Source organism: Pelophylax lessonae (genome assembly GCF_965119305.1).
Source record: "Pelophylax lessonae genome assembly, chromosome: 13".
Lineage (NCBI taxonomy): Eukaryota > Metazoa > Chordata > Amphibia > Anura > Ranidae > Pelophylax > Pelophylax lessonae.
The window spans coordinates 114,945,785-114,972,801 of NC_138780.1; the positions used below are offsets into that span (position 1 = coordinate 114,945,785).

General features: G+C 43.4%; 1 protein-coding gene across 3 annotated transcripts in view; it reads left to right on the forward strand.

The window, feature by feature from the left end:
- The first annotated feature begins 5,986 nt into the window (after positions 1-5,986).
- The window catches only part of LOC309569390 (serine/arginine-rich splicing factor 5-like), a 55,334-nt gene continuing 34,303 nt past the window's right edge, over positions 5,987-27,017 (forward strand). For 2 of the 3 annotated variants that reach the window (XM_082275203.1, XM_082275205.1), the window contains exons 1-6: positions 5,987-6,062; positions 17,068-17,198; positions 17,711-17,781; positions 17,933-18,052; positions 21,804-21,873; positions 25,412-25,485. In XM_082275203.1, the coding sequence (XP_082131329.1) occupies positions 17,073-17,198; positions 17,711-17,781; positions 17,933-18,052; positions 21,804-21,873; positions 25,412-25,485 (461 nt within the window). In that variant the 5' untranslated portion in view covers positions 5,987-6,062; positions 17,068-17,072. Of the gene's footprint in view, positions 6,104-17,067; positions 17,199-17,710; positions 17,782-17,932; positions 18,053-21,803; positions 21,874-25,411; positions 25,486-27,017 lie in introns of all 3 variants that reach the window. The other variant, XM_082275204.1, reaches the window with a different exon arrangement.

A 27,017-nucleotide genomic window follows, 5' to 3' on the forward strand; every position in this document is an offset into this window, starting at 1 on the left:
CATGGATTACTGGAACCAAGTCCTGTGGTCTGATGAGACCAAGATCAACTTATTTGGTTCAGATGGTGTCAAGCGTGTGTGGTGGCAACCAGGTGAAGAGTACAAAGACAAGTGTGTCTTGCCTACAGTCAAGCATGGTGGTGGGAGTGTCATGGTCTTGGGCTGCATGAGTACTGCCGGCACTGGGGGGGCTACAGTTCATTGAGGGAACCATGAATGCTAACCTGTACTGTGACATACTGAAGCAGAGCATGATCCCTCCCTTAGGAAACTGGGCCACAGGGCAGTATTCCAACATGATAACAACCCCAAACACACCTCAGAGATGACCACTGCCTTGCTAAAGAAGCTTAGGGTAAAGGTGATGGACTGGCCAAGCATGTCTCTAGGCCTAAACCCTATTGAGCATCTGTGGGGCATCCTCAAACGGAATGTGGAGGAGTGCAAAGTCTCTAACATCTACCAGCTTTGTGCTGTCGTCATGGAAGAGTAGAAGAGGATTCCAGTGGCAACTTGTGAAGCTCTGGTGAACTCCATGCCCAAGAGGGTTAAGGCGGTGCTGGAAAATATAAGTGGCCCACAAAATATTGACATTTGGGCCCAATATAGACATTTGCACTTAGGGTGTACTCACTTTTGTTGCAAGTGGTTTAGACATTAATGGCTGTGTGTTGAGTTATTTTGAGGGGACAGCAAATTTACACTGTTATATAAGCTGTACGCTCACTACTTTAAAATTGTAGCAAAGTGTCATTTCTTCAGTGTTGTCACGAAAAGATATAATATAATATTTACAAAAATGTGGGGTGTACTCACTTTTGTGAGATACTATATGTATTAGAGGGGGTTACAGAACACTTTCAAAGTATCTACTGGAGACCAGATGCACTCCCAATAGGTGATTTTTCATAGCCCATAGGTCCAATCATAGATATACTCAAACAACAAAATAAATCCTTACAACACCCTAAAGGCTCGCATGCACGATTAGAAAATCGGGCGAACATTTTTGTCCAAAGAATTTTCGTACGACTTTTGTATAGTGTGTACACAACTTTCTACAGCCGATTCAGAATTTTTGTACGAAAATTCTCGAAGGGACAAACTCCAAAATTTTTCTCGTACGGGAAAAAACAAACGATTTTCGTTGAATGTGTACCGTTTTTGTACGATTTTTGTACAAGAAAAATCAGAAAATAAAGACTGCGCCCAATCAGAATCAATAATAAACAACAAAAAAAAAAAGCCTTTGTCGTACGAGAATTTCCGTACGAATTTTCGTTCATCAGTTCCGATTTGCTTTGAAACAATGAGGAAAATCGGACGATCGTTAGCCCGATTTTCTTATAGTGTGTATCCCTCTTAAAACATATAATTTTACAGTGCATCAGGCAATAGTAAAAACAACAATTATGAGAGGCAAACCTGCAGCAGCCACCACTCAGTTGTCATAGGATACCTATCATTCATGGTATGATATGTTTACAGGGTGGTCACCCACATGAAGTGAGGTGGTAAGAACTTTTTTCTACCCACTCGCTGTCCGTGTTATTGTTTTTGTTATACTTGTCCTGTATAATTGCCATTTGGTTTGAACTTTTAAGGAAAAGATTAACAGAATGATTAAAAAGGCTGATGATCAGGCTTGGACAAGCCTGTTGCCGAAGTGATTTAAAGGGATTTATCATATTCATGATAAAAAAAAAAAAAGGGGGATTGAAGGGTTAATGGTGTTTTCATGCTGTATATTCCTCTCTATTTCTCATGTAGTTATCCTTGATTCATAGTCATAACATCTTGTTTGCTCAGATATGTCTAACTCTGCAGAAATAGTTTCACATGAAAATAGAAATTTGTTATGGGAATAATCTAACTCCTGTAGTATGCAAAAAAAGTATCATGTGACTGTGAGTCATACGGAAACCAAACCCCTTATTGCGAAATCAATCTCTCTGTTTCAAATTGTATATATACTCGGGACATTTCCTGAAATAAACGAACATGCTCTGACTCTACCCTCTTGTGTGGGTGTCTCCCGAGGCCTCGTAGGGAGTCGCGCCAGCCATCCGGTTCTGAAGTCCATAACAGACAGGAACCCGGGAGCCCCTTGGTGTGTAGCAAAAAAAGTAAGTGTCCGGTGTGACATGATAGACTGATCAATAAAAGCAATACAAGCAATGATAGAATCCAAATATAGGCATACACATGAAGACCATGATGAGAACAGTATCTATTGCGTTTCGCAAAGTAAAATTAGCTTCCTCGGGAGTGGATGCACATCATGCGTCTATAAAGTAAAATAGTAGTATACGTAATCTATATATTTTGAGTATGTAACCAAATATTGGACAGATTAACCATCGAAGCCTATACTCACTAGATCAGTCGAAACCGGACAAAAGCTGGAAGACGTGGTCGGCTGGAGAGTCTAACCAGTGAGCAAAGGGGTGATGAGGAAAGCAGAACAAAAAATTATGCGATGTATGAACCATGAATCTAAAATACATTGAAAAAGGGGGAGAGGCAATGCCAGCCCGCTTGGCTGCTAGCTGCCTCTTTTACTAACCCTCCTGGCTAACATCTCCACAGTCCTCCCAGACTGACACTCTGTAACGCTCATGCGTTTTTTGTTAGTGAATGGATTTGCAGCTGCAGAATTATTACACTCACTAGTCATGTAGAGAATGTGTTGAACAACATATCCAACTCTCAGGACTTCATCACTGTGTACAGCCTGTTATGCAAATATACATACACTCAATATGATGTTCCTGGAGTGATAGAATGTATATGATAGAATAGAGGTGAGAGACAGGCAATAGAATGGTGAGCACTTAGTAGTAGTATTCAGGAGAGTGGTAGGTGATGATAGTATGCAGATAGGTTTTAGCAATCATGTATAGTAACAGGTATTAGAGGACAGCAGATGAAGTATGCAAGAGAGAGTAACCTAGTGCAATGATAGGTGATGGTAGTCCCAAGAGCTAGCAATCTATGCAGATGATAGAAATAGCTTAGATAGTAATAGTCCCTTTAGTATGCAGTAGTAGATAGTGAAAGTTAGGTTGAGGAAGGAATCCCCTGCGGGGTACTTATCACTAGATGGGTTAGTAGTAGCAAGGTCCAAGAGTAATGGAGTAATCCGGTAGCGAGATACTGGATCGGTAGCGAGGTTCCGGTCTTGTTCAGGCAAGGGGAATAGCTTGAAGCTCCGGCAGCATTGGACAAGACAAGGCAACATGCGGTTTGAACGAGCAATGAGTGAGAGAAAGCCGGCGATTGAAATAGCCGCTCATAGCGGCGCCCGGCGATGACGTCATTGCCCTTAAAGGTGTATGCGTTCCATTTGGATAGCAAGATGGGACACAATATTAAGAGAGAAATGTGGAAATAAGGGTACCAGAGGTACCAGAACATTACACACTCTCTCCACAGTCTTCCCAGACTGAACACTCACCATCCCACCCGGCTGACTTCTCAGATCTTCCAGACGTGCTGACCTGCTCCTGCTGTCCCCTTACTGGCTCCCGTGCCTCCGGGAAAGATTCCTTCGTGTGTTGTATTGGATCCCTCCAGCACCCTTGCCCGAGGCCCAAAATCAACCCCCCTAGACTAGGGTGTGCCCTCAAGGGCCCCTGACAGCCTCCTCAGCACTACATCTTCCACTCGACTGCCCCCGCTGACTTGGCCTATGTCTATTTAGGAAATGGCCTGCCCCTTTCTAGCAACTTCTTGCTGGGGATTGGATAGGGCCCTCATAAATATACTGAACAGCTCCTCCTAGCCTCCACTCATTACATCTACAAGCTTCTCCAAGGTTCCAGAAAACAGGGGGAGGCACCAGAGATACTGCTTGCTGAGTCAGACAGCCTCCCTGAGTCACTTACCCCTGACCCAGATTCAACCCAGGCCTGGCTCTAAGGCAATCCAATTTACCTATACTAATAGCTAACTATATACACCTGCATACTAGCTAGAGCGTGCTACAAGTATAAAAAAATGATAGTGTCAAAAAAAGCACCACATTTTTGGTATAATTCCCTTTGAGGGAGGCATGGCACAGGGTGTGTTCTATGCCTACATACTTTTGCTAGTAGGTGTCCCTCATTCCCATCTAAAAAAATTGGGAGGTTTGCTGATGTGCGCTGATGAGGCTGCATAGATGGGCACTGATGAGGCAGTACTGATAATCAGTGCCCTGATTATCAGTATAAACGATGTGCTCACACACTTCTTGGTTAACGGCTCTCCTTTCCTCCCACAGACACAGCACATGAGCTATGGACTGATGATAGCAAGTCTGTTTACATGTGATCAGCTGTGATTGGATACAACTTATTACATTCGTAAAGGGCCGCTGTGATTGGTCCTTTAACCACTTGCCGACCGCCGCACGACTATTTACTGCGGCGGTCAGCCGCTTCTGGGCAAACCGACGTAGGGCTCCCCTCCTTGCTTGTTCACAGTGATACCCCGCGTGTGTGACCGGCGGCTCTGATATCCGTTGGTCACTCGCGATCTCCAGCATGAGAGGGAGAAAGGCAGACGGCTGATGTAAGCACAGCCTTCTGTCATTCTCCCTGATGTAAGTACAGAGACTATACGATCCTGCTATGTAGGATCGTATGTCTCTGTGGTTACATCACAAGCCACACCCCCCCACAGTTAGAATCACACCCCTAGGGATACATTTAACCCACTGATCACCAATAAAGTTAACCCCTTCCCTGCCAGTGTCATTTTTACAGTAACAGTGCATATTTATCACTGGTACTCCCAAAAGTGTCCAAAATGTCAGTCAGGGGTCCAATCTTTCCGCCGCAATGTCGCAGTCCCGCAAAAAACATCGCAGATCGCCGCCATTACTAGTTTAAAAAAAAAAAACAATAAAAATGACATAAATATTTCCCGTAGTTAGTAAACGCAATAACTTTTGCGCAAACCAATCCAAAACTGCTTATTGCGATTTTTTACCAAAAATATGTAGAAAAAAACAAATTGGCCTAAAGTGTTAAAAAATGTTGCTTTTTACATTTTTTTTTTTGAGAATTTCATATAGAAAAATTTGAAAAATATTATTTTTTCAAAATTGTCCCTCTTTTTTTGTTTATAGCACAAAAAATAAAAATTGCACAGGTGCTCAAATACCACCAAAAGAAAGCTCTGTTTGTGGGAAAAAAAAGACGTCAATTTTATTTGGGTCCAGCGTCGCATGACCGTGCAATTGTCCGTTAAACTCACGCAGTGCCGAATCGCAAAATAGGGCCTGGTCATTGAGCAGCCAAATCTTCCGGGGCTTAGGTGGTTAAAGGGGTTATAATCCTCCCTTAAGGCCTGTACACACTTGACGGAAATTGGACGAAATATCCTCCGATTTTTCTCTCTCATGCTCAGCGTTCATTACCGTTTTTAGTTGACAGTGCATAAATGTTCATGAAATTTCTCGTCCAATTTTTATTTTTTGGGACATTTTTCCTAGACTTCTGGGTCGTCAGCAACTTCAGATCATGCGCCGGTCTTTCGTATCTGATTTTTCCCAGGCGTACTGCATACACATTAAACAAAAACTGGTCGTCTGGGGACGGACGATAAACAATTTGGTATTTGTGTCTCTGTTTTTTTTTCGTTGAAAATGTCAGCAAAGTTGTGTACACACTAGCCGAAAATCGTACAATTTTACCTCGGACGGGAATTTTCGGCAGATTTTCTACTAGTGTGTACCCCACTTTAGTCTATCCAAAAAAAAAAAAAAAACGCCATTAGTTTTACTAAAGTGTCGCTACAGGAATTTGTTTTTGTTTTGGGGTGGAGAGGGATTGGAACCCATGTCAGGTTTGTATTGCTGTCTGTATATACATTATGGAGATTTTCGGTTCCATAAATGAATTGATTGTGTTTTAGTGAACTGCATGGCAAGAAGTGAGAAGACGGCGTGCTGAGTTCCCTCAGGCTGCACTGTCTCCATAGCAACACCCTCCTCCCCCGGTCCGCCATCTTGTTCAGAGTCACATCCGGAGCGTCGCGGTCGCCATTTCATTGTCGGGAAGAAGCGGAGGAGCGGGGTGAGTGTAAACAGGAAGCGGGGCTCGGTGTGGCGGTAGAGGTGAGCGGGAGGACTCGGTTTGTCTGTAATAGTACGGGGGGGCTTTCCCTGGAGGTACAGCGGCAGAATTGTAGGAAATGGGGGGTGGGGGAGAGGGGGGGCTCTCCGTAGGAGATTGGAGGGAAGGTGGAACTGCGCTGGGTGAGGTGGGGGCGCCCAGCTACCATATGGGGTCCTGTGCAGGGAAATAGTATATGGGTGGTCGGTGGGGAGGACCGGAATGCCGGTGCTGTACAGTATACATTATGTATATTATAAAATAGCATAGCGCCCCCTACACTCAGGGTCCTGTGCTCATCCCTCCTCTCATGTTATGCACAGGAGCCTAGGCACACCCTGCACATGGCAGCACTCGGGCCTAGTGATAGGCCTGCCATGGCAGCCAGCCATATGGAGGAGGGGCGTGCACCTTCTCTCACACGTGCTGCTGTGTTTAGGAAGGGGAGTCTTGGGGTTCGATTCCTACCCCCCCCCTTCTCTCTGCACTGCTGTTTGCAGGACCAGTTGGATGCTACAATTTTGTGGCCCTGCAGCTATATCGGGAGAGAGTGCAAAGGGGGCCACACATCAAGATGGAGGGAGCCCCCATTACACCCACCAGTGTCTGTGTAATGGGAAGTCCTATTCAGAACATAAGGAATTGCACACAGGAATTTTCAGAAAACATCGCTAAACGGCTTTCACCTTTAGGGGAAGAATAACAAATCCACATGTTTGCAGGAAAAAAAAGTGCAGTGCATTTCATCCCACAAGAACTTGCAGAGCATTGCACAAGAGATGGGCATGTTTGAGTCCCCACTAGGGTTACCACCTCATCCCTTTAAACCAGGACACATATAATTTACACAGGTTCTGTGGCTGATTAAGGTGGTGTAGAGATGAGTTCGTACATGCCCGATCCCGCCAGCAAGCCGACACTGCACTCCGCTAATCACAAGGCATTTCCCCATCTGTGCAGCTGCGGATCAGAAAATGTCTCGCTGCCTGTGATTAGCGGAGTGCAGGGTCGGCTTGCTGGCGGGATCGGGCACGTACGAACTCGAACATGCCTGAGCTCATCCCTGAGGTGGCAATTAAACTTGGTGCATTGTGTGCGTTATATCAGCCTCAGAACCTCTTTAATTAATGTGCCCTGGATTAAAGGGATGAGGTGGCAACCCTAGTCCCCATGTGCCCGATCCTTCCAGGAAGCCAACCCTGCACTCCGCTAATTACAGGCACTGAGACATTTCCTGGTCTGTGCAGCTGCGGATCAGAAAATGTCTCGCTGCGTGTGATTAGCGGAGTGCAGGGTTGGCTTCCCTGGCAAGATTGGGAACTTGGAACACCCCAGAGCCCATCTCTACATTGCACCCACAATCAGTGTCCGGCTCCTTAATACTTTCCCTTCACCTGTCAGAGCTGCACGATTAATTGTTAAAATCGCAATCTTAATTCGGCATTTCCACGATTCATGCAGTGCAGAGCTGTTCTCTGTTAACTCACAGCTGTTAAAAAAAAAAAAAAAAAAGAGCGCCTCTGGCAAATGTTTATCAACATTGCTCAGGCTAGGAGAGAACTCCCAGCATGTTTTACAATGTATCATTTGGTTCTTTTAGATCAAAGTGATGAACTTCCGTCTCTAAGGCCCCGTTCACACTGGGGCGATCCGACTTGGGGGGGCGACCTCCGAGGTCGCGGTGCGAGCAGAGTGCCGCGACCTCGGAGCGGCCGGCACGGACTTCATAACATTGAAGTCTATGGCGGTCGCCCCGAAGAAGCTCCGGACCCTTTTTCTAAGTCGGAGCGACTTGTGTCGCTCCTATTAGAACGGGTCCGCAGCTTCCCTATGGAAGGCGACCTGTGAGGCGACCAGGTCGCCTCACAGGTCGCCTTAGTGTGAACGGGGGCTTAGAGTACCTGTCGCATGCCTATTGCTGTCACAAGGATGTTTATACTTCTTGTGACAGCAATAAGTGATCAAAAAAATAATAATAATTGAAAGCAACAGTATAAAAATATATAAATACATTTAAAAAAAATAAAGTGCCTGGTCCCACTGTGCTTGTGCACAAAGTTGAACACGCGTTTTGGTCCTGCACGCAAGCAGGGATTGTCCCACACATGTGATGTATTGCTGCGAACTTCAGATCTTGGGCAGTAATGCTAGCACCAGACCTCCTCTGTAAATCTCTAAAGTGGTAACCTTTGAAGGCTTTTTAAGCGCCGCTATGGATAGTAAAACATGCCTCATTAGAATTCAAAATGTGTATTTTTTCCAAAAAAAAAAGGCTCCTTTCACACGGCCGCTGTCATCCGCTCCGTGTGCCCGCATATCATCCTATCCGTTTGCGGACATAATGTAAGTATATGGCACTGCGGATGTCAGCGGATGACACCGCTGACATCCGATTTTCCTTCCTTTCCGTTTTTTTACACGGAAGGAAAAATGGGGTTCTGTTCCATTCGTAAAAACGGAACAGAACTGAAAGGAGGAAAATCGGGTGTCAGCGAATGGTATTCCGCTGACACCCGCAGTGCCATTCACTTACATTATGTCCGCAAATCATCCGCAAACGGATGGGATGATTTGCGGACACACGGAGCGGCCGTGTGAAAGGAGCCTAAAGTTTGAAATGTTATTGTTGCATGTAAATACCTTGTAACATGAAAAATCTAGGGGCTCTGCTAAACAAAAAATATATAATGTTTTGGGGTTCTAAGTAATTTTTCTAGCCAGAAATACTGATTGTTAAATGTAAACAAAGTGCCAGAAAAGGCCTGGTCTGGAAGTGGTTAAACACTGGACGCATGCATAGTAAAATCAATGTTTTCCAATCACCCTATTCACACTGCTGCATTCAGTTCCAGTGTAACGTTAAAAAACCATACCCCGTGAAGAAACCATACCCTCGTCACTTCCGGTCTGAAACAGCTGAGCAGCGCAGCAGTGCGCATGCTCAGAGCCCCGGATACGCAATTGAACATGAAAGAATTTGACAAGTGCGCATGCTCGGTGGGCATGAAATTATCACGGCACTGTGTCTAATGTTATACTTGCGGCGGGTACATTAAAACACTTCGGCTGCAACATCAATCATCTCCTCTGCTATCGCTGTAACTTCCCGGTAATAAATATAAAAGCGGCGGCGGGTGTATGAGATGTAAATGACGGCGATCGCGGCTCCGTGATCCGCTTTTATATTTATTACCGGAGATGAGGGAAGTGACAGGGGAAGGAGCGGAGATGATTTATGTTGCAGAGGAGCTGTTTTAATGTAAGCGCCGCAAGTTTAACTACCGTGAGAAATCCATACCCTCCGTAGGTGCACCGGAAGTGACGAGGGTATGGTTTTCAACGCATCATGTGTTTGTTTGTTTTTGCTACTGAACACTCAAAAACATGAATGCAATTTTTAGCACTGTAACCACTTAAGTGCTGGTTCACACTGCCGCTACCACTAAAGTAGCGTCGCTTCCAGCGCGACTTTGACGCGACTTTGGCGCGACTTAGCGCGACTTTGACGCGACCTAATCGCGAGGCAACTTTTTATTTGGCCAATCACAGAGCTGAAAATTGACAGGTACACTTAGACCCCCCAGACACTAAATACAAAAAAATGACATGCCTGCCTAAAAAAATGCCCGCTAAATGCCTGCAAGAAAAAGACAGCTGGTAAGACACTACAAAAAATTATAAGAAAAATGATTTTTTTTTTAGGGGTTCTGGACATGCTACATAGCTGAAACTTGACAGGGACACTTTTTAGACCCCCCAGAAACGAAATCCAAAAAATGACATGCCTGCCTAAAAAAATGACCGCTAATGCCTGCAAGAAAATTATGCTCTTTTCTTGTTCACTACCATTTTTTAGTCGGATGACAAGTCGGATTACAGGTCGCTTCAATTAAGATAAGGAGGCGACTCCCATTGAAGTATATGGGACAGGTCGGATCACTGGTCGCCTGAAAGTAGTACAGGACCCTTTTCTGAAGTCGGAGCGACCTTAATAGCGGCAATTAAGACGGCACTGATTCATTTACATTGGTTTGGTCATGTCAAGCGACCTGGGGCGACACAAGTCGCCTCGTGAGTCGCCCTAGTGTGAATGGGGGCTAAAGGCCAGGTCTATTTCTGACACTTGTTTTTATATATACATTATATAATATGTATGTATATCATTTTTTTTTTCCTTAGCAAATACCATAGAAAATAAAATGAAGATCGTTGCAATACTTTGTCACACCATATTTGTGCAGCGGTCTTATAAACGCAATTTTTTTTTTGAAAAAAAAAAAAGTTTGCCCAATTTTATCTATGATGTGAAAGATAATGTTAAGCCAAGTAAATTGATACCTAACATGTCAAGCTTTAGAAATTCTCGTGGAATGGCGACAAACTTTGGTACTTAATAATCTCCATAGGCAGCGCTTTAAAAATGTCTACAGGTTACCAGTTTATAGTTACAGAGGAGGTCTGCATTGCATACTACCACATTATGAAATACCTTAGAACGAAGCCCAGTCACCGCAGAGGGAGCGGACATGTTCCCCTGGCGATTCCTCTGGGTTCACGGGCTCCGGCGCTGTGAGTGGCTGGAGCCGCGATGACGTCACTCCCGTGCATGCATGCGGGAACCTTTTTTTCCGGTAAGGAGCTCTGAAGTTCCGGCACTATACATCGGACCTTCAGACTGCATGCGCCCCTGATGTCAGTGGCTGCATGCTGGGTGAATAGCTCCTAAACCATGCAGGTTTAGGAGATATTCATTTTACATACAGGTAAGTCTTGTTATAGGGCTTACCTGTGGATAAAAATCCCCAAGCAGGGTATACAACCGCTTTTAAAAGCAATAAACAAAAAAAAATAAATTGGCCCTTTAACTACTTCCTTAACAGCTGGATATCGTATGACGTCCTGGGCTTTCAAGTGGGGATATCTGAATGTTGGGTGCAGCTGCAGGCATCATTCAGATATCATTTTTTTCAGCCAGCAATTCCCTGCACCATAAGAACAATCATAGCGGCTGTTCAGCCACTTGATCCTTCTTACAGGCGGCGGGAAGGGACATCGCCTCTTGTCGTCCTCCGGTGCTTCTACTGGCTCGCCCGTGCGATCGGCGAGCCAGGGAAGGAATCGGTCGCCGGCAGAAGTACAAAATAGAGACTGCCAAGCACTGAATGGTCCCCGGCAGTCTCTGACTCTCGGAGGCCCAGGTGCGACGTTGGGACGTCACGCCTGGCGTGGCAGTTGTCAATACTGCCATGATCTTGGCTCCATAGCCAAGATAAAAAAAAAAACATGATTTCAGTCTTTCTAGCCTGTAGGAGAGATCTAAGGTCTTATTGACCCCAGATCGCTCCATAAAGAGGACCTGTCAAGCACTATTCCTATTACAAGGAATGTTTACATTCCATGTAATAGAAATAAAAGTGATAAAATAAAGGGAAAGTGTAAAAATAAAAAAAAAATAATAATTAAACATTTTTACAGTGCCCCCGTCCCTGCGTGCTCGCACGCATACGTTGTGGTCAGTAAGTAAAGGGCCTGTAGTACAATTCTGTGCTGAGGAGGTTACTTTAAAGCCCATCTCCAGCTGAGAATCCCCTTGCTTCCCACGCTTTAGGAGTTTTTCACACCGGATGTATTGGGAATATGCTGGCTGCTGTTTATAGCAAAGCTCCAATACAAAGACAAAGCAAAATGCCTTGTTTATAAAGTACGTTCACACCACATCTTTGCTGTGATGTGCACTGAAAGATCTTACAGCACTATTTCAGTGCACCTGGTTGCATCGTGAACACTCTCATTGCAACACCGCTGTTGTGAATAGAACTGTATTGAAATGTCACTGGTCACATTTCATTAAAGTTTTGTGGAAAAGTAAACGGTCACGGTGCAATGCACACACCATACAATCAGCATGGCTCACTGGTGTGAATTAACCCTTAAAAACAAGCTCAAGCACTTTCAGGAAGTGACAGGCAAAGACCTTGTCAGAATGGCTCTGGATTTGGTTGTGATAGCAGAGCAGGGGTGCTCAACCTGTGGCCTGCAGGCCACATATGCCCCTCTGATGTGTCCCTCAACCTAAAACCAGGGAAATACACTTCTTTTTTTTTTTTATCCTGCCGATCCAGAAAGTATACCACACCCACAAGATTTAATAAAAGTCTATATGGCAAAGCGCAGCTAACCCACAGGAAATCTTCAGGAGCACTGCCTTACCTGCCGTGCAGGCTCGTTTCAATTTGCGGTTTGGGGGGTGAAAAAATGAGTTCTGACGTATTTTCACTTCTTCCAGGACAGGAGGGGTGTCATATACAGAAACCGATCCCCTCCATTTTCCTCCTGCAACTGCTAAAATCTGGCTTCTCCTCTCCCTCCTGCCAGCATTCAGCTACTGCTGGAGGAAAATGTTCATTATGCTAATCAAAAAAAAAAAAATTTAATTCTGAACCATTTAATTCCATCGTAGCCCCTGACTGGTCAACCAATCACTTAAGTGGCCCTCCCTCTCTAAAGGTTTAGCACCCCTGCAGTAGGGTCTTGGGGTCTTATGTATTACAGAGAGCAAATGCAGCTCTCCACATCATACTGACTACTCCACACTGCACCTCTAGTGCAGGGGTAGGCAACCCTATTAGATCAACAGGGTTCCTCCTACTTTTTTTTTTTTTTTACTTAACTAGCAAACCCCCACAGGTCAGTAGTGGGTAAGGCAGTATACAGAGGTCGGTAGGATGTAGGGGCAGAGTACATACAGAGATCAGTAGGACAGATGAGGGGTGAGCAGGACAGGGGCTAGCAGAGAAGAAAACATGGCAAAGGACAGGGGTCAGCAAGGCAGTGTGTGTGTGTGGGGGGGGGGGTTGGATTTGGGTCAGGAGGGCCTGGTTAGGGGGTCTGGAGGATGTGGAACCAGGGGCTCAAGAGGGCTGGAGGGCACGGTACTTGGGGGGGGGGGGGGGGGAGCATGGTACGAGGGGGTCTGGAGGGTATGGAACTGTGGGGTCAGGAGGGCTGATAAATTTGAAGGGCTTGGTGCTGTTTTGTCAGGAGGGAACACTACAGGGGTGGTCTGGAGGGCATGGTACAGGGTGGTCGGGGTAGTATGAAATTGGGGGGGGGGGTGCCAGGAGGGCACACAGAGGTGTCAGGAGGACAAAGTACTGGGGGTCAGAACCAATAAGCTTCCAGGTTTTAATGCCAAAGCCTAAATGAACAAGCTGACGCTAAATGCTTATTGGCTACCATGCAAGTGGATAAATAACACGGGGTGGGCTATACAGTCACTGATTGCAGTGATGGCCAATCAAGGGCTATCATTGCAATTAGGTAATCGGGAACCAGGGCTCCTGGTTCCTAATTGTTTGTACAGGATTTGGGGATGTCCAGTAGGAGCTTGGTCTCTGTGCTGGGAGTGCGCTGTGCCGGATGGAGACCCTCTTCCATGAGGCCGCATGTATGCATAAACTCGTGGGTAAGTGATTAAGCTAGCCATACAGGTTTTATTAGTTCCGTGGACTGGACGAGAGGAAATCATTCAATGCCCACATGCTCGCTGAACAGCTTTAAAAGTGGAATCTCCCCTGCCACCTATTGTATTCTGATGCTTGGCACCAGCTGCTGTTTGAGTACCTGAACAGTGACCGCATCTGATTTCCACCTGCCTCCTTTGACTTTTCAGTCGACTTTTGTGTAGCTGGGCAGTGGCAACAGGGCAGCCCGCAGCTTGCAGTTGGTCCGTTCTCATCCGATCCGCTGGATGGATGTAAAATAGGGTTTCCATCCGTCCAGATTTGACGGATCGGATATCAGCAGACATGTCTCCGCTGACATCCGATGCCCCATAGGGATGCATGAGGTGACCGTTCAGATCCGTCAAAAAAAAAATGACAGGTGGATCTGAACAGTCCACCTGTGTGAAAGAGGCCTAAAAGAAAATAGTTCTCTACCCGTATGAGAAACATTTAGACGTTTGTCCCTTCAGAAATTTTAGTTCAAAAGGTCGGAATCGGCTGTCAAAAGTTGTGTACACGCTGTCAGAAAATCGTACGATCATTCCTCGGACAAAAATGTTCACCCGATTTTCTTAGTGTGTACGAGCCATTAGAAGTCAAGGCCCTGTGATCAGCCTGCGTCTAAGACCCAATGGGCTTTAGAGATACATGGGTTAGGACAGGGGTCTTCAAACTATGGTCCTTTAGTTTTTCAGGAACTAAAGTTCCCATCATGCCTAACCATCTCTGTGAATGTCAGAGTTTTACAATGCCTCAGTAGTTTCGCAACAGCTGGAGGGCTGTAGTTTGAAGACCCCTGGGATAGGATTTAAAGAATAACACTGGTCCTTGCAAGCACCACAAGACGTCTGCACTTCAGTAGTACCAAGTACATGTAAATCATGGTTGTGTGTGTGAGGGAGAATCAGTATGAGTAGCCTGTCAGTTCATATGCTGATGGGAGGATACAGTAAAGTGACAGAGAGATAACCTCATCACTGTACTGTTCACTGTCCAATCACAGGGTAGGGGCAGATCTATGACAGTCTGGGGATAGAGGAAGTAGGTTAAAGTGGACTGGCCATCATCCAACCCAGAAAACTGAGGACATCATTTGGCATAAAAGAAGAACTGCTGGGGACAGCACCATATTAAAGTGTTGAAGCAAAAGTGCTGCTTTAGAGGACAATTGACTTCACAGTCTGGTACAGTTGTCTTTCAATTCTTCAACCCTCTCCATAGTGCAGCTAACCTGAATATATACTTGTCTTCTGGGCCAATTCAGCAATTGTTATAGTGTGTGTGTGGCCACTGCAGATGATCAAGCTACCGGAGCCTGGCTATTGGGTTAAGTATCTATTCGATTTGGTGACTGGATGCATGGAAAGATGGCATGTCAGGGCACTTTAGTGATGTATGAGTGCAGTGGCAATTTTGCTAAAAAAAAAAAAAAAAAAAAAAAACACCACTTTTGTTGAGTTAAAAAAAAAAAACACCATCCCCCTGGGTGATCATCGTATGTTGCATGAAAAAATAAATTACAGTATGGCTTGTGTATCAATGTTGTTAGTATTATTTTTTTATTTGCTGTTTTCCCCCCACAAAAGTGGAGTTGCTCTTTTTAAAGCTATTATTCAAGCAAACCCCTAAAATTCACAAAGTACAGCAGTTTCAGTTGGCAATTGATTTATATTTGTCCATCCAGTCCTATAGCTACCTCTGCCACGCAGCACAGCCCTATCTGGCAGTGCAGGAGATCTGATTTTTATTTTTATTTTTTCTGTTTCTAAAGCCCCTCTCCTTATAGAGTTCCTATCGGCACAGGGTCACTTTTAGGCAGTAGATTACCTGTGAAAGAAGTGTTGATATACATACTTTCCAGCAGCACGTGTATTGAAAATCTTCTGTGTATTCTAAGCTTCTTGCGTGTATTCTAAACTTGCGCATGTGCAGAAATCCCCCCCTCCCCCCCCACTACTATAATTTCTCCTGCCAACTTGTATATCTCCATAGGAGCCAGCAGGGGGGGGCCACACTTCTTTTTATTAAAAAAGGCTCCTTAGCTTTCTTGTTCACTTGTATACGCTCTTTAAAGAGGTTGTAAACCCTTTTTTTTTTTTTTTCCTTTTTACTCTGAAAGACAAACACATAATGAGCTAGTATGCATCGCATACTAGCTCATTATGAAATACTTACCTTAGAACGAGCCCCCGCCGTGCCGCCTGCTTGGCTGTATGACGGGCGACATGTCCAGTTGCCCGTCTTCTGGGATCGCGGCATCCGGCCATCTGATTGGCCGGAGCCGCGTTGACGTCACTCCCGCGGGAGCCTACGGTCACGGCATGGAGTTCTGAAGGAACGGAACGAGCGGCCGTTCCTTCAGAGCGCATGCGCCAGTGACATCACTGGATGCATCGAAGGTAAATATCTCCTAAACGGTACATGTTTAGGAGATATTTACAGTACCTATAGGTAAGCCTCATCATAGGCTTACCTATAGGTACAACTTGCCGAGGAGGGTTTACTTCCTCTTTAACACCTTTCCAGCCGCCCTATAGCTAAAAGATGGCCACAGCATGGTCATTCAGTCCCGGGGGGGGGGGGGGGGGCTGTTGGGGGGTCCATGGATGTCATCCCACAAACCCACCTCCTGCGGCATGCATCAAGTGCGCTCTGATCACTGGGTCCAATCACAGTTGATCACATGTAAATAGACTTGCCTGTTATTGGCAATCCTTTCCTCACCGGCTGTGTCTCAATGCCCTGATTATCAGTACCGCCTATACGTGCACATCAGTGAAGAAGAAAAATTACTTATTTACAAAATTTTATAACAGAAACTAAGAAGACAGTTTTTGTTTTGTTTATTTTCAAAATTTTTGGTCTTCCTTTAGTAAAAAAAAAACCTGTGGTGATTAAATACCACCAAAAGGATGCTCTATCTCTCAAAAAAAGATAACAATTTTATGGGAACAGTGTTGCATGACTGCAAAACTGTCATTCAAGGGCCACAGCACTGAAAGCTGAAAATTGGGCTGGTGAAAGTGCCTGGCATTGAAGTGGTTAACATCTTCGTTTTTCTAAGTTGTCTTCAAAAGATACACACTATGCCAAATCCCACAGGGATTTGGGTGTCTCCTCCCTCCTTGGCAGCCCCATTGTAGCAAAGATTGTTATACACCTGCAGTATTCTTTGTCTTTACTAAAAAGAAGCAACATGAATTATTATGCCTGGCGCGGGAATCCTGCTAGATACCGAGGTTACCAAGATTGAATTTTATACTGCAATACAGAACACATCGTTTTATAGTATCTGCAGAACAAGTGGATAGTTTTGTAAAGTGGAAATTTTTCATTATCTAGGCTTCTTTACTAAATCAGGGCTGGGTAAATCCCAGAAGGTAGGCAAACAATTGTCCAAAAAAGTTTGTCCCTGACCGAAATGTATTTTGTTTTTTGTTTTTTTTCCCCCCGTTTTTTAGGTAATATGAGTGGCTGCAGAGTATTTATAGGGAGGCTTAGTCCTCATGCTCGTGAGAGAGACGTGGAGAAGTTTTTCAAAGGATATGGACGTATCCGGGAGATAAATCTAAAGAGTGGATTTGGATTTGTGGTAAGTTTTTTTTTTTTTTACCTGACATGCAAAAAAGTCTGTATAGTTTGGATTTAATGAAAAGACTTCTGCTTTAGTCTCTCTAAATAAGAATGGTAAAATAATTGCCCTGAGGACAGACCACACCCTCGGGACACTAGAAAAATGTATCTGTAATTTGAAGATTTGCAGGTGAAAATTGTGCCCCTCCTACCAGGTTACATCCCCCCCCCCCCCTTATTTTATGTTATAAGGAAATTAATGATGTATTCACAAGCAGATTTCATTTTCCTAAATGTTATCACTTGTAGAAAAATGACACACTGCCTTCTATTTTTATATAAGGCTTCCCTGCTGCCTTACATGTTCTTTTCCCATGATGCTCTTTATAGAGAGATGTTGCTTTGCAACAGCCGTTGCCAGGTTTCACACACCTGAGGTCTTATGGACCACTTCTGCTCAGTATTTTTTTTTGTCTGATTAACATTGAAAAAAAAAGAATTGAATTGCTATATCTTCTGTTTTAATTGTAGGAGTTTGAAGATCATAGAGATGCAGATGATGCTGTGTATGAATTGAACGGAAAAGAACTGTGCAATGAAAGGTATAGTCATATTTTCTGTAAAATCAGTTCGTTTGAATTGACATTCACTACACAGACAAATTCGGCCCAGTTGTCCTATTAATGTCTGTATACATTGAGCATTGCCTTGACTAGAGAATGTTGACAGTTTTTTTTTTTCCCACTATTCAAGAGTCACAATTGAACATGCCAGAAATCGTAGAGGAAGAGGAGGCATGATGGGAGGTGGTGGTGGTGGAGGGCGGTACCCTATGCGCTTTGGCTATCGTCAGTCTAACAGTGGTGGACCCAGGTAATATAGCTGTTCAGCTTCAAAACTTGTTCCATCCAAAAACTAATATTTTCATTTTCTATAGCTGTCTGACAAATCACATGGCTTCTTATATCTCTGAAGGATGCCAGTTAAGTTACCAGTTCTCTCCAACTTCCCCAATCATTTCAAAACCAAATTGATTGTGCCAAGGTTCCATGGAATATCATTATTGTGGAATAGACTTTTTAGCTGCAATATACACAAACGACTAGAGGTAAATCTCATCACTCGACTCTTGACTGCTGGAAAACGAGGCCAACCAGAGATTTAACTCGCCAGTGCCAGCATTTAGGTGTACCTAAAAAGTAGATTAAAAATCAAATAGCCTTGTAATGAATTGGCAATCCTACAGTGCCTTGCAAAAGTATTCACCCCCTTGACTTTTTACCTATTTTGTCACATTACAGCCTTAAGTTCAATGTTTTGTTAATCTGAATTTTATGTGATGGATCAGAACACAATAGTCCAAGTTGAAGTGAAATGAGAAAAATATATACATAAAACTATTTTTTAGAAATAGAAAACAGAAAATTGTCATGTGCGTATATATTCACCCCCTTTGTTATGAAGCCCATAAAAAGCTCTGGTTGCAACCATTTACCTTCAGAAGTCACATAATTAGTGAAATGATGTCCACCTGTGTGCAATCTTAAGTGTCGCATGATCTGTCATTATATCAACACACCTTTTTTGAAAGGCCCCAGAGGCTGCAACACCTAAGCAAGAGGCACCACTAACCAAACACTGCCATGAAGACCAAGGAACTCTCCAAACAAGTAATGCCTCGTACACACGCAACGATTATCGGCCGACCGATCGGCCGTCTTTTGTCCAGTGTTGTGTTGGTTGGAATGGGCTCTAGACTGCACACGAATTTTCTTGGCCAACAAAAATCAACTTCAGAAGTGATGTCATGTGATGGTTTACTTTCCGTGTTTTTTTTTCTTCTCTGAGCATGCCCAGTCTTGCTCATCAGATTTTTGTCTGCCAAAATCTGTACTGACTGACGGAAAATCGGCCGTTCTGTTGACGGCCAACAAAAATTTTATAGCCTGCACACCAGATTTTTTTCGGCCGACAAGTCGGAGTCGGTTGTCGAAAGCATCATACTAACAAGCCAATAATCGGCCGATCAGACGTTGGCCGAAAATTCACGGCCAATTATCGACGCGTGTGTACGAGGCATAAGGGACAATGTTGTTGAGAAGTACAAGTCTGGTTTAGGTTGGAAAAAAAAAAAAAAAAATCCAAATCTTTGATCCCCAAGAGCACCATCAAATCTATCATAACCAAATAGAACATGGCACAACAGCAAACCTGCCAAGAGACGGCCACCCACCAAAACTCACGGACCGGGCAAGGAAGGCATTAATCAGAGAGGCAGCACAGAGACTTAAGGTAACCCTGGAGGAGCTGCAGAGTTCCACAGCAGAGACTGGAGTATCTGTACATAGGACGACAATAAGCCGTACGCTCCATAGAGTTGGGCTTTATGGCACAATGGCCAGAAGAAAGCCATTACTTTCAGCAAAAAACAAAATGGCATGTTTTGAGTTTGCAAAATGGCATGTGGGAGACTCCCAAAATCTATGGAGGAAGGTGCTCTGGTCTGAGGAGACTAAAATTGAACTTTTCGGCCATCAAAGAAAACGCTGTCTGGCGCAAACCCAACACATCGCATCATCCAAAGAATACCATCCCCACAGGGACACATGGTGGTGGTGGCAGCATCATGCTGTAGGAATGTTTTTCAGCAGCCGGGACTGGGAAACTGGTCAGGCTTGAGGGAAAGATGGATGGTGCTAAATACAGGGATTTTCTTGAGCAAAACCTGTACCACTCTGTGTGTAATTTGAGGCTAGGACGGAGGTTCACCTTCCAGCAGGACAATGACCCCAAACACACTGCTAAAGCAACACTTAAGTGGTTTAAGGGGAAACATGTAAATGTGTTGGAATGGCCTAGTCAAAGCCCAGACCTCAATCCAATAGAAAATCTGTGGTCAGATGTAAAGATTGCTGTTCACAAGCGCAAACCATCCAACTTTTAAGGAGCTGGAGCAGTTTTGCAAGGAGGATTAGGCAAAAATCCCAGTGGTGAGATGTGGCAAGCTCATAGAGACTTATCCAAAGTGACTTGGAGCTGTGATTGCCGCAAAAGGTGGCTCTACATAGTATTGACTTTAGGGGGGTGAATAGTTATGCACATTGACTTTTTCTGTTATTTTGTCCAATTGTTTGTTTGCTTCACAATAAAAAAAAAAAAACATTTTCAAAGTTGTGGGCATGTTCTGTAAATGAAATGATGCAAATCCCCAAACAACCCATGTTACTTCCAGGGCGTGAGGCAAAAAAAATGCCAAGGGGGTGAATACTTTTGCAAGGCACTGTACATGATGACCCAACCGCTGGTTACTATGTTACCATTTTATTACTGAGCAAACTTAGCCAATGAATTGGCAGACTGTGGTTTTTGTAGTGCAGTGTTTTATAATTTTTAGTAATCTGTATTTTTTAAAATTTCTGTTGGTATTTGAAAGTAAGCATTTCTAAGCATACACTTCAGTGTATTTCCGGTCTTAAGCCCTAAGTGCCGGTTCACACTACGTCGATCTGACTTCGGGGGCGACCTGTGAAGTCGCGTGCAGCGCGACTTGCACGGACTTCATAAAATGAATGTCTATGCAAGTCGCCTCCAGGTCGCCCCAAAGTAGTACAGGACCCTTTTTCTAAGTCGGAGCGACTTGTGTCGCTCCTATTAGAACGGCTCCTGTACCGCACAATGGGAGCGCGACGGACCGCGACTTGTCAGGCTGACAAGTCGCGGTCCAAGGTGGACTAGTGTGAATGCGGACTAAAAGTGTTTGTTTTTTTGTTTGTACTTTTTGCAAATAAAATAAAAAATGTTTTACTTTACTATTTGTGGCAAAGCTACAGTAGCTGTTAAGAGATATTGTCTTATAATGAATCACTTTCTGGTGATTATTAACTGCATGCTTTTTGCTTTGCAGCTGAAACTGCTGCTGAAATCCTTTTAACCACTTGACCTCCAGAAGGTTTTACCCCCCCCCCCCCCTCATGACAAGGCCTTTTTTTTTTTTTTTTTTAAGCACTGCGCTATTTTACATGGCAATTGCTTGGTCATGCAACACTACGCAAATGAAATTTCTTTTTTTTTTTTACACCATTAAGTGTATATTGATTTCTTGTGAAAGTTATATTGTCTACAAACAATGGTATATTTGAAAATGGATCAATCTAATGTACTGACGGCCTATTTCATTTCTTGAGGCCCATAAAATAACAGGACTGTACAAATACCCCCCCCCCCCCCCCCCCAAATTACCTCTTTTTTGGAAAGTAGGCAGTTTGAGGTATTAAGCAGTATGGCAAGTTGTTTGAAGTTGTAATTTTTTTTTTTTTGGATGATGTAATTTTAATTTTTTTTTTTTTTTTTTTTTTTTACATACGGTTACCAGTGCAGTACAGTGTCGTCATAATCCTCATAACTGGTGAGATGGCGACAGTGTGTTTTAAAGGGAAAAAAAAAAAAAAACAGGGATCAGGGTTTTTTTCTTTTCATTTTTTAACAGATACAGGATTGTGCCTGGCTGTGCCGCCTGTGGTATTACTGTGGGCTGGACAGCAAGTGGTTAATATAACTGTTTATATTTTAGTAACAGAAGATTAGGTCTACAGTGTGACATGTAGTTATTTATATTGTTCTTTAGGTATGGACCCCCAGTTCGTACAGAGCACAGGATAATTGTAGAGAACCTTTCTTCTCGTGTCAGCTGGCAGGTGAGCATAATTCTAACCTTTAAAACTTAAATGTCCATGAAGAAAATGTTATATTCTTTTAAAGGTTAACGCAATGGGCACATATTCACATTGCATTGAGAAACACCTTTTTAATATTCAAACAATTTGCATTTCCCTTCTGGTCAGTTACAGGGGTCTTTAGTTTCTTAGCCAATTATATTTTTGGGCACAGTTGAGCAATTACAACTTTCACGCTTATTAAGAAGCCCTTAGTAGCTTATATAACTTTATTGGGTTACATGCATTGTCCGATACAGTTTTCCTCTAACTAAAAATACTTCTGTAGTTCTACTGCTAACCATAATGTACAGTTTCTGTGGACTCAAAGTGATTGTAAAATCTGTTGGGTTTTTTTTTTTAACATATTCTACTTACTTGCTCCGTTGCAGTGGATATGCACAGAGCAGCCTTGAACCTCCTCTTCTCGGGTCCCTCTTCGCAGCACCTGGCTCCCCTCCCTTCAGTCAAGTGCCCCCACAGCAAGCATCTTGCTATGGGGGCACCCAAGCTGAGCTTCAGCTCTGTCTGTCCATTCAGACACTGAGCTGCCATTCGGCCCTGCTCCCTCTCTCTCCTGATTGACAGACTTTTACAACCGTGGGAGGCAATGGCACCGCTGCTGTGTCTCAATCAGGAGGGAGAGTCCCGGACGGCCAAGGGACTCGTGGTCACCACTGGACAGAGATCGGGTTCAGGTAAGTATTAGGGTTGCTGGGGAGGCTGCTACACACAGGTGTTTTTTTTATCTTCATGCATAAACATAAAAAACCTTCTGACTTTACAATTTCTTCAAATATACTTTCCCGTATAACCCATTAAGTGCAGTAATATTTACCATTGATTTGAGATCACCAGTGGAGATTCATAACTTTCAGTGCAATACTTTAAGTAACTTTGTACCTATTGTCCTATTCATTGGCGTTAGGCCTAGCTGCAACACAAGTGAAAAATGACTTGTGTAATTAAACATCTGTTTCTTCTATTCTTTGTGAATGTGTGCTGTCTGCATTTACCTTCATGTTATTACAATCTTTTTTGGTACCACTGTTTAGCCGATGTTTTAACATTTTAAACACTTGGTCTAAAAAAGAGGTGATTAAAGTGGACCTTGCAGTAAAATGCAAGGTTCACCGATTAGAGCTAGGCCCCCTCTCCCTGTATAAATCGCTATATGTTAGAAGGGCAAAATGTACCCGGACAGAAAACGAATGCATACTTTTTTTACCCCCTTCTGTTTATGGCTTCTAGATAAGGGTGACATCATGATCCTTCCATCACGACCCTGAGGATGTAAAGCATTCCAAATCTTGTAAGAAGACATTCTTTCAGTGGGCTGGATTGTTTTGTTTTTTTTTTGTGAGATTTGGGGTGCTTATTCCACGGGAATCTTGCTGGAAGGATGGTGATATAACAACCTGCATTGCTAAAGATAGGGTAAGGTAAATTTTTTTAGTTACAGGTACACTTTCGCCTTATTAAAAAATTACATATATATATATATATATATATATAAATATATATATATATATATATATATATATATATATATAAACTTTAAATAAGTGGACCTTGCATTTTACTGCAGGGTCTGCTTTAGGAAACCTCCAGAGCCTTGCATAAAGACATCCTTTTTAGACACCATATAATCTTCCTGTATGTACACTTCCCTGACTATCCAAAGAGATCTGCTTGCATATTGGACAGCAAAGAAGGATAAAATCTGCAATGGCACATTTATGCCACTGTCTGACCACCAAACTATTCCAGAGATCAGCACAATTCTTTACCAGTTATATCTGTCAGATTTGGCCATCGCAGCGAATTGCCACATCTGTTAGAGATTAGATTGCCTAATACGTGGAGGTCTCTGCTAGTTTGAGTAACCTTAGGGTTAGATGCAGTGACTTCAGTGAGGAAACTACCAACAAATTGTCACATTTGTGGGAGTAGTAAAGTGGGGATGTGTGGATGTTCCCAATGGAGTAGGTAAGTAATTTAAAGGTGACCTTTGCCCATAGAAGTACAGTAGCTGAAATTGCTGATCTGCTGATCCAAGCTCCAGGGTTGTTATACTGATCATAGTTTTTATTACCTGCCTGCTGATTTGGAATAAGTATGGAGCAGAGCTATTCAGACTTCAGTGACTGCATCCTTGTTCCAGGTCAGGATACAGATAACAGTCCTGGAAATTGTTGTTGTTAAAAGCAAGTTGGCATTGGCTGCTTCCATTTATCTGTCCTCAGAATCACTTTTAAAGTAGACCTATACTTAAAAAAAAAAAAAAAAAAAAAAAATGCAAGTAAATATTTAACCCCCGCTGATTGAATTTGTGAAATAGTTGACAATGAGGTAAAGGTTTTTTCTTTTCTTTTTTTTTTTTTTTTGTTGGAACTATAGGTCTATTTTAACTAATTTGGCTTCGTTATCACTCTCTGCCAAAAGCTAAATTGTTCTGATTGGATTTGAGTTCAGCTCTCCCAGTTCTTTTTTTTACCCTTTTGGCAGTCAGTTGTAAAATCTCTTTTACAAATGTTGAAGTGCTTAACAAATGATTTCTGTTCTGAGGATGGCTTAGTTTCCAAAACCACGCAAAGATATTAACGCGTTTAATAGTGTTTTTCATAAAGTTACACATCTTCCTTTTTGTTTATACCCATAATAAACTGATATTGATCCATCCTATGTTGTAGTAAATATTTTTTTCCACAATCATATATCTAACCAAGTGCATTTTGAACCTCTTTTAACAGCCTTTCTTTGGGTTAAGCCACGTTTCTCTTGTGTGGAGGAGAGCCCAAGAATTTTTGGTTTGCTAATGGCTGAAATTCTAGGGCTGGGCCTGTTCTGAAGTTTCCTTTTGGTTCCTATCACCCTTCCGCTTTGCCGGTCTAGATCTTGGTTTTCCCAGGTTGTGCAAGAGTGGCTAGCTCAGGTCAGCTTCAGGTTCTCTAGCCACTTCCAGTAATGGCATCCAGTGGTTTCAGGGTTAACTCCACTCACTTACTGAGACTCTGGTGCTCTCCTGCTGCCTTCCACCCTTCTCATTGTAAGTGAGTTGCTCACAAGGTCATCTAGGTTATGGACAAGCGACTCTTTGCTTAAGGTTCCTCCGACCACTGATTGTGTGCTGTGGTAAGTAAATTGGGTTTGAAATAATATAATACCAAATTTTAAACTTGGACACTAGTTAAGTATATGTATCTATCAGCTTGTTATACAAAAGAGCTACAGTTTATTATATTTCCATATGTTTGTATTTCTCATGTAACATTACCTTAGTCTGTTTTATCAGAATGTTTAACATGCTGTCCTGAGCTTACACTGCAGACACTTAATGCATCAGTATAATATACATTGTAGCTCTCTTTTGTTTGCCACATGACACTAACACAGATTTATTTTAGGATCCTTTAGTTAAAACAAGCTCCCGCCACCTCATTATCAATATTTTCATATTGTTTCTATTAAGTAAGATGGATTACCTTGATTTAGGCTAATGTTTCTCCAATTGTTACAGGATCTGAAGGATTTTATGAGAAAAGCGGGAGAGGTGACTTACGTTGATGCACACAGGGGTAACCGGAATGAAGGGTACGTACATACATTTTAAAACCTGACTTATTCTGAGGTGTACATTTCATTTAAATTAAAGTGGTTCTAAAGCCAACACATCTTTTACCTCAGTGCACTCTGCATTAAGATAAAAAATGTTTTATATCTTGCTGTCCTCCTCTCAACTCCCTAAATACTTACATGAGCCCTCATTTGATCTAGCATTGTGCACAACTGCATCTCTCCTGTCCTCTCCCTCTTCACAGGGATTTGGGCAACAGCAGGAGCCAATCAAATGCTGTGAGGAGAAAGTGGGGGGTGGGGTCAAGCCATTCTATCACACAGCTCTGGAACAAGCATGCACCTGTGCCCCCATAGCAAGCCACTTGCTACAGGGGCACACGGAGAAGAGGAGGAGCCAAGATCACCACTAAGAGCAGCAAGAAAGCAGACAACCCAAATTTTGTATAAAACCCAAAGTTTATTGTACTGGACTCAACCCAACATCAGGTTGGTCATATTAAAACATGAGACAGAGTAATAAAAGCATGAATATTATAGAGTTTTAAAACTTTTTAAAAACGTAACTCATCCACAGCATAGACCGAAGCATAGGTTATATTTCTCTACTCAAGGAAAGACTGTTGTAACAGATCCTCAATACTTGGACCAAGTATTTCTGTCTTGGGTCTCCAGAATCTCACGTGATGCAGTGACATGGCCCCTCAATTCCCCCCAAGCATCAGCCTAAGATCGATGGAGGGTAAAACAAAAGACCCTTTTTATTCAACAACTCCCTTCCAATATATACAGTCTCATGTGTTTGATTTCGTTATCCTATGCAAATGTAATTGTATACAGAACATAGTTAACATACCTTGGCCATCTGGAAAGGTGAATTAGACTGCAACATTATCATAATTAACACAACAAACAAGCCCCCAAAACAAAGCAGAGTACGTATTCCTAGAAGTGTAAATACAAAACCACCTCTAGACAGATGAAAGTAGAAGACGTAGGCTTGTAGACTGCCGTCTCCATTTTCAAAACACCTTATAATAAGTGTCAATACACATCCCCACAGTAGATAATGGCTGAGTTTGACGTCATTAGCATCTCTTTAGTCTCATTGTTTGGAGAAGTCCTCTGCTGTAACAGGCAGCTTTAGGCCTGTAACATGGATCTTAGTCTCAGAGATTGTATCTTGGGGTGACATGGATTTGAGTCCAAAGTAACACTACTCCCATGGTCCTCCAGCCTATACTCCCCCACAGAGGAGCACTCCCCTACAAGCCAGGGCCCATAGTCCGTGGGCAGGAGTCTGGCCTCCACACACCTCCAGTAGACCGTGGCGAACGTCCCAGCTAAATTGCCTTTCCTCTGTCCGGGGGGGGGGGGGTCGTCGTACCTTGCTGTGGCTCCTTCCCGAGGCGGCCTCTCGATTCTCTAACTACACTGGGCATGCATGGTCTTGACTGCCCCATCGATTGGATCAGCGCACACGTAACCACCATATGGCTGTGCCTTTTTGGGGCAGCGACTGCGCATGCCTAGCGGCAGACTAAGTTTCA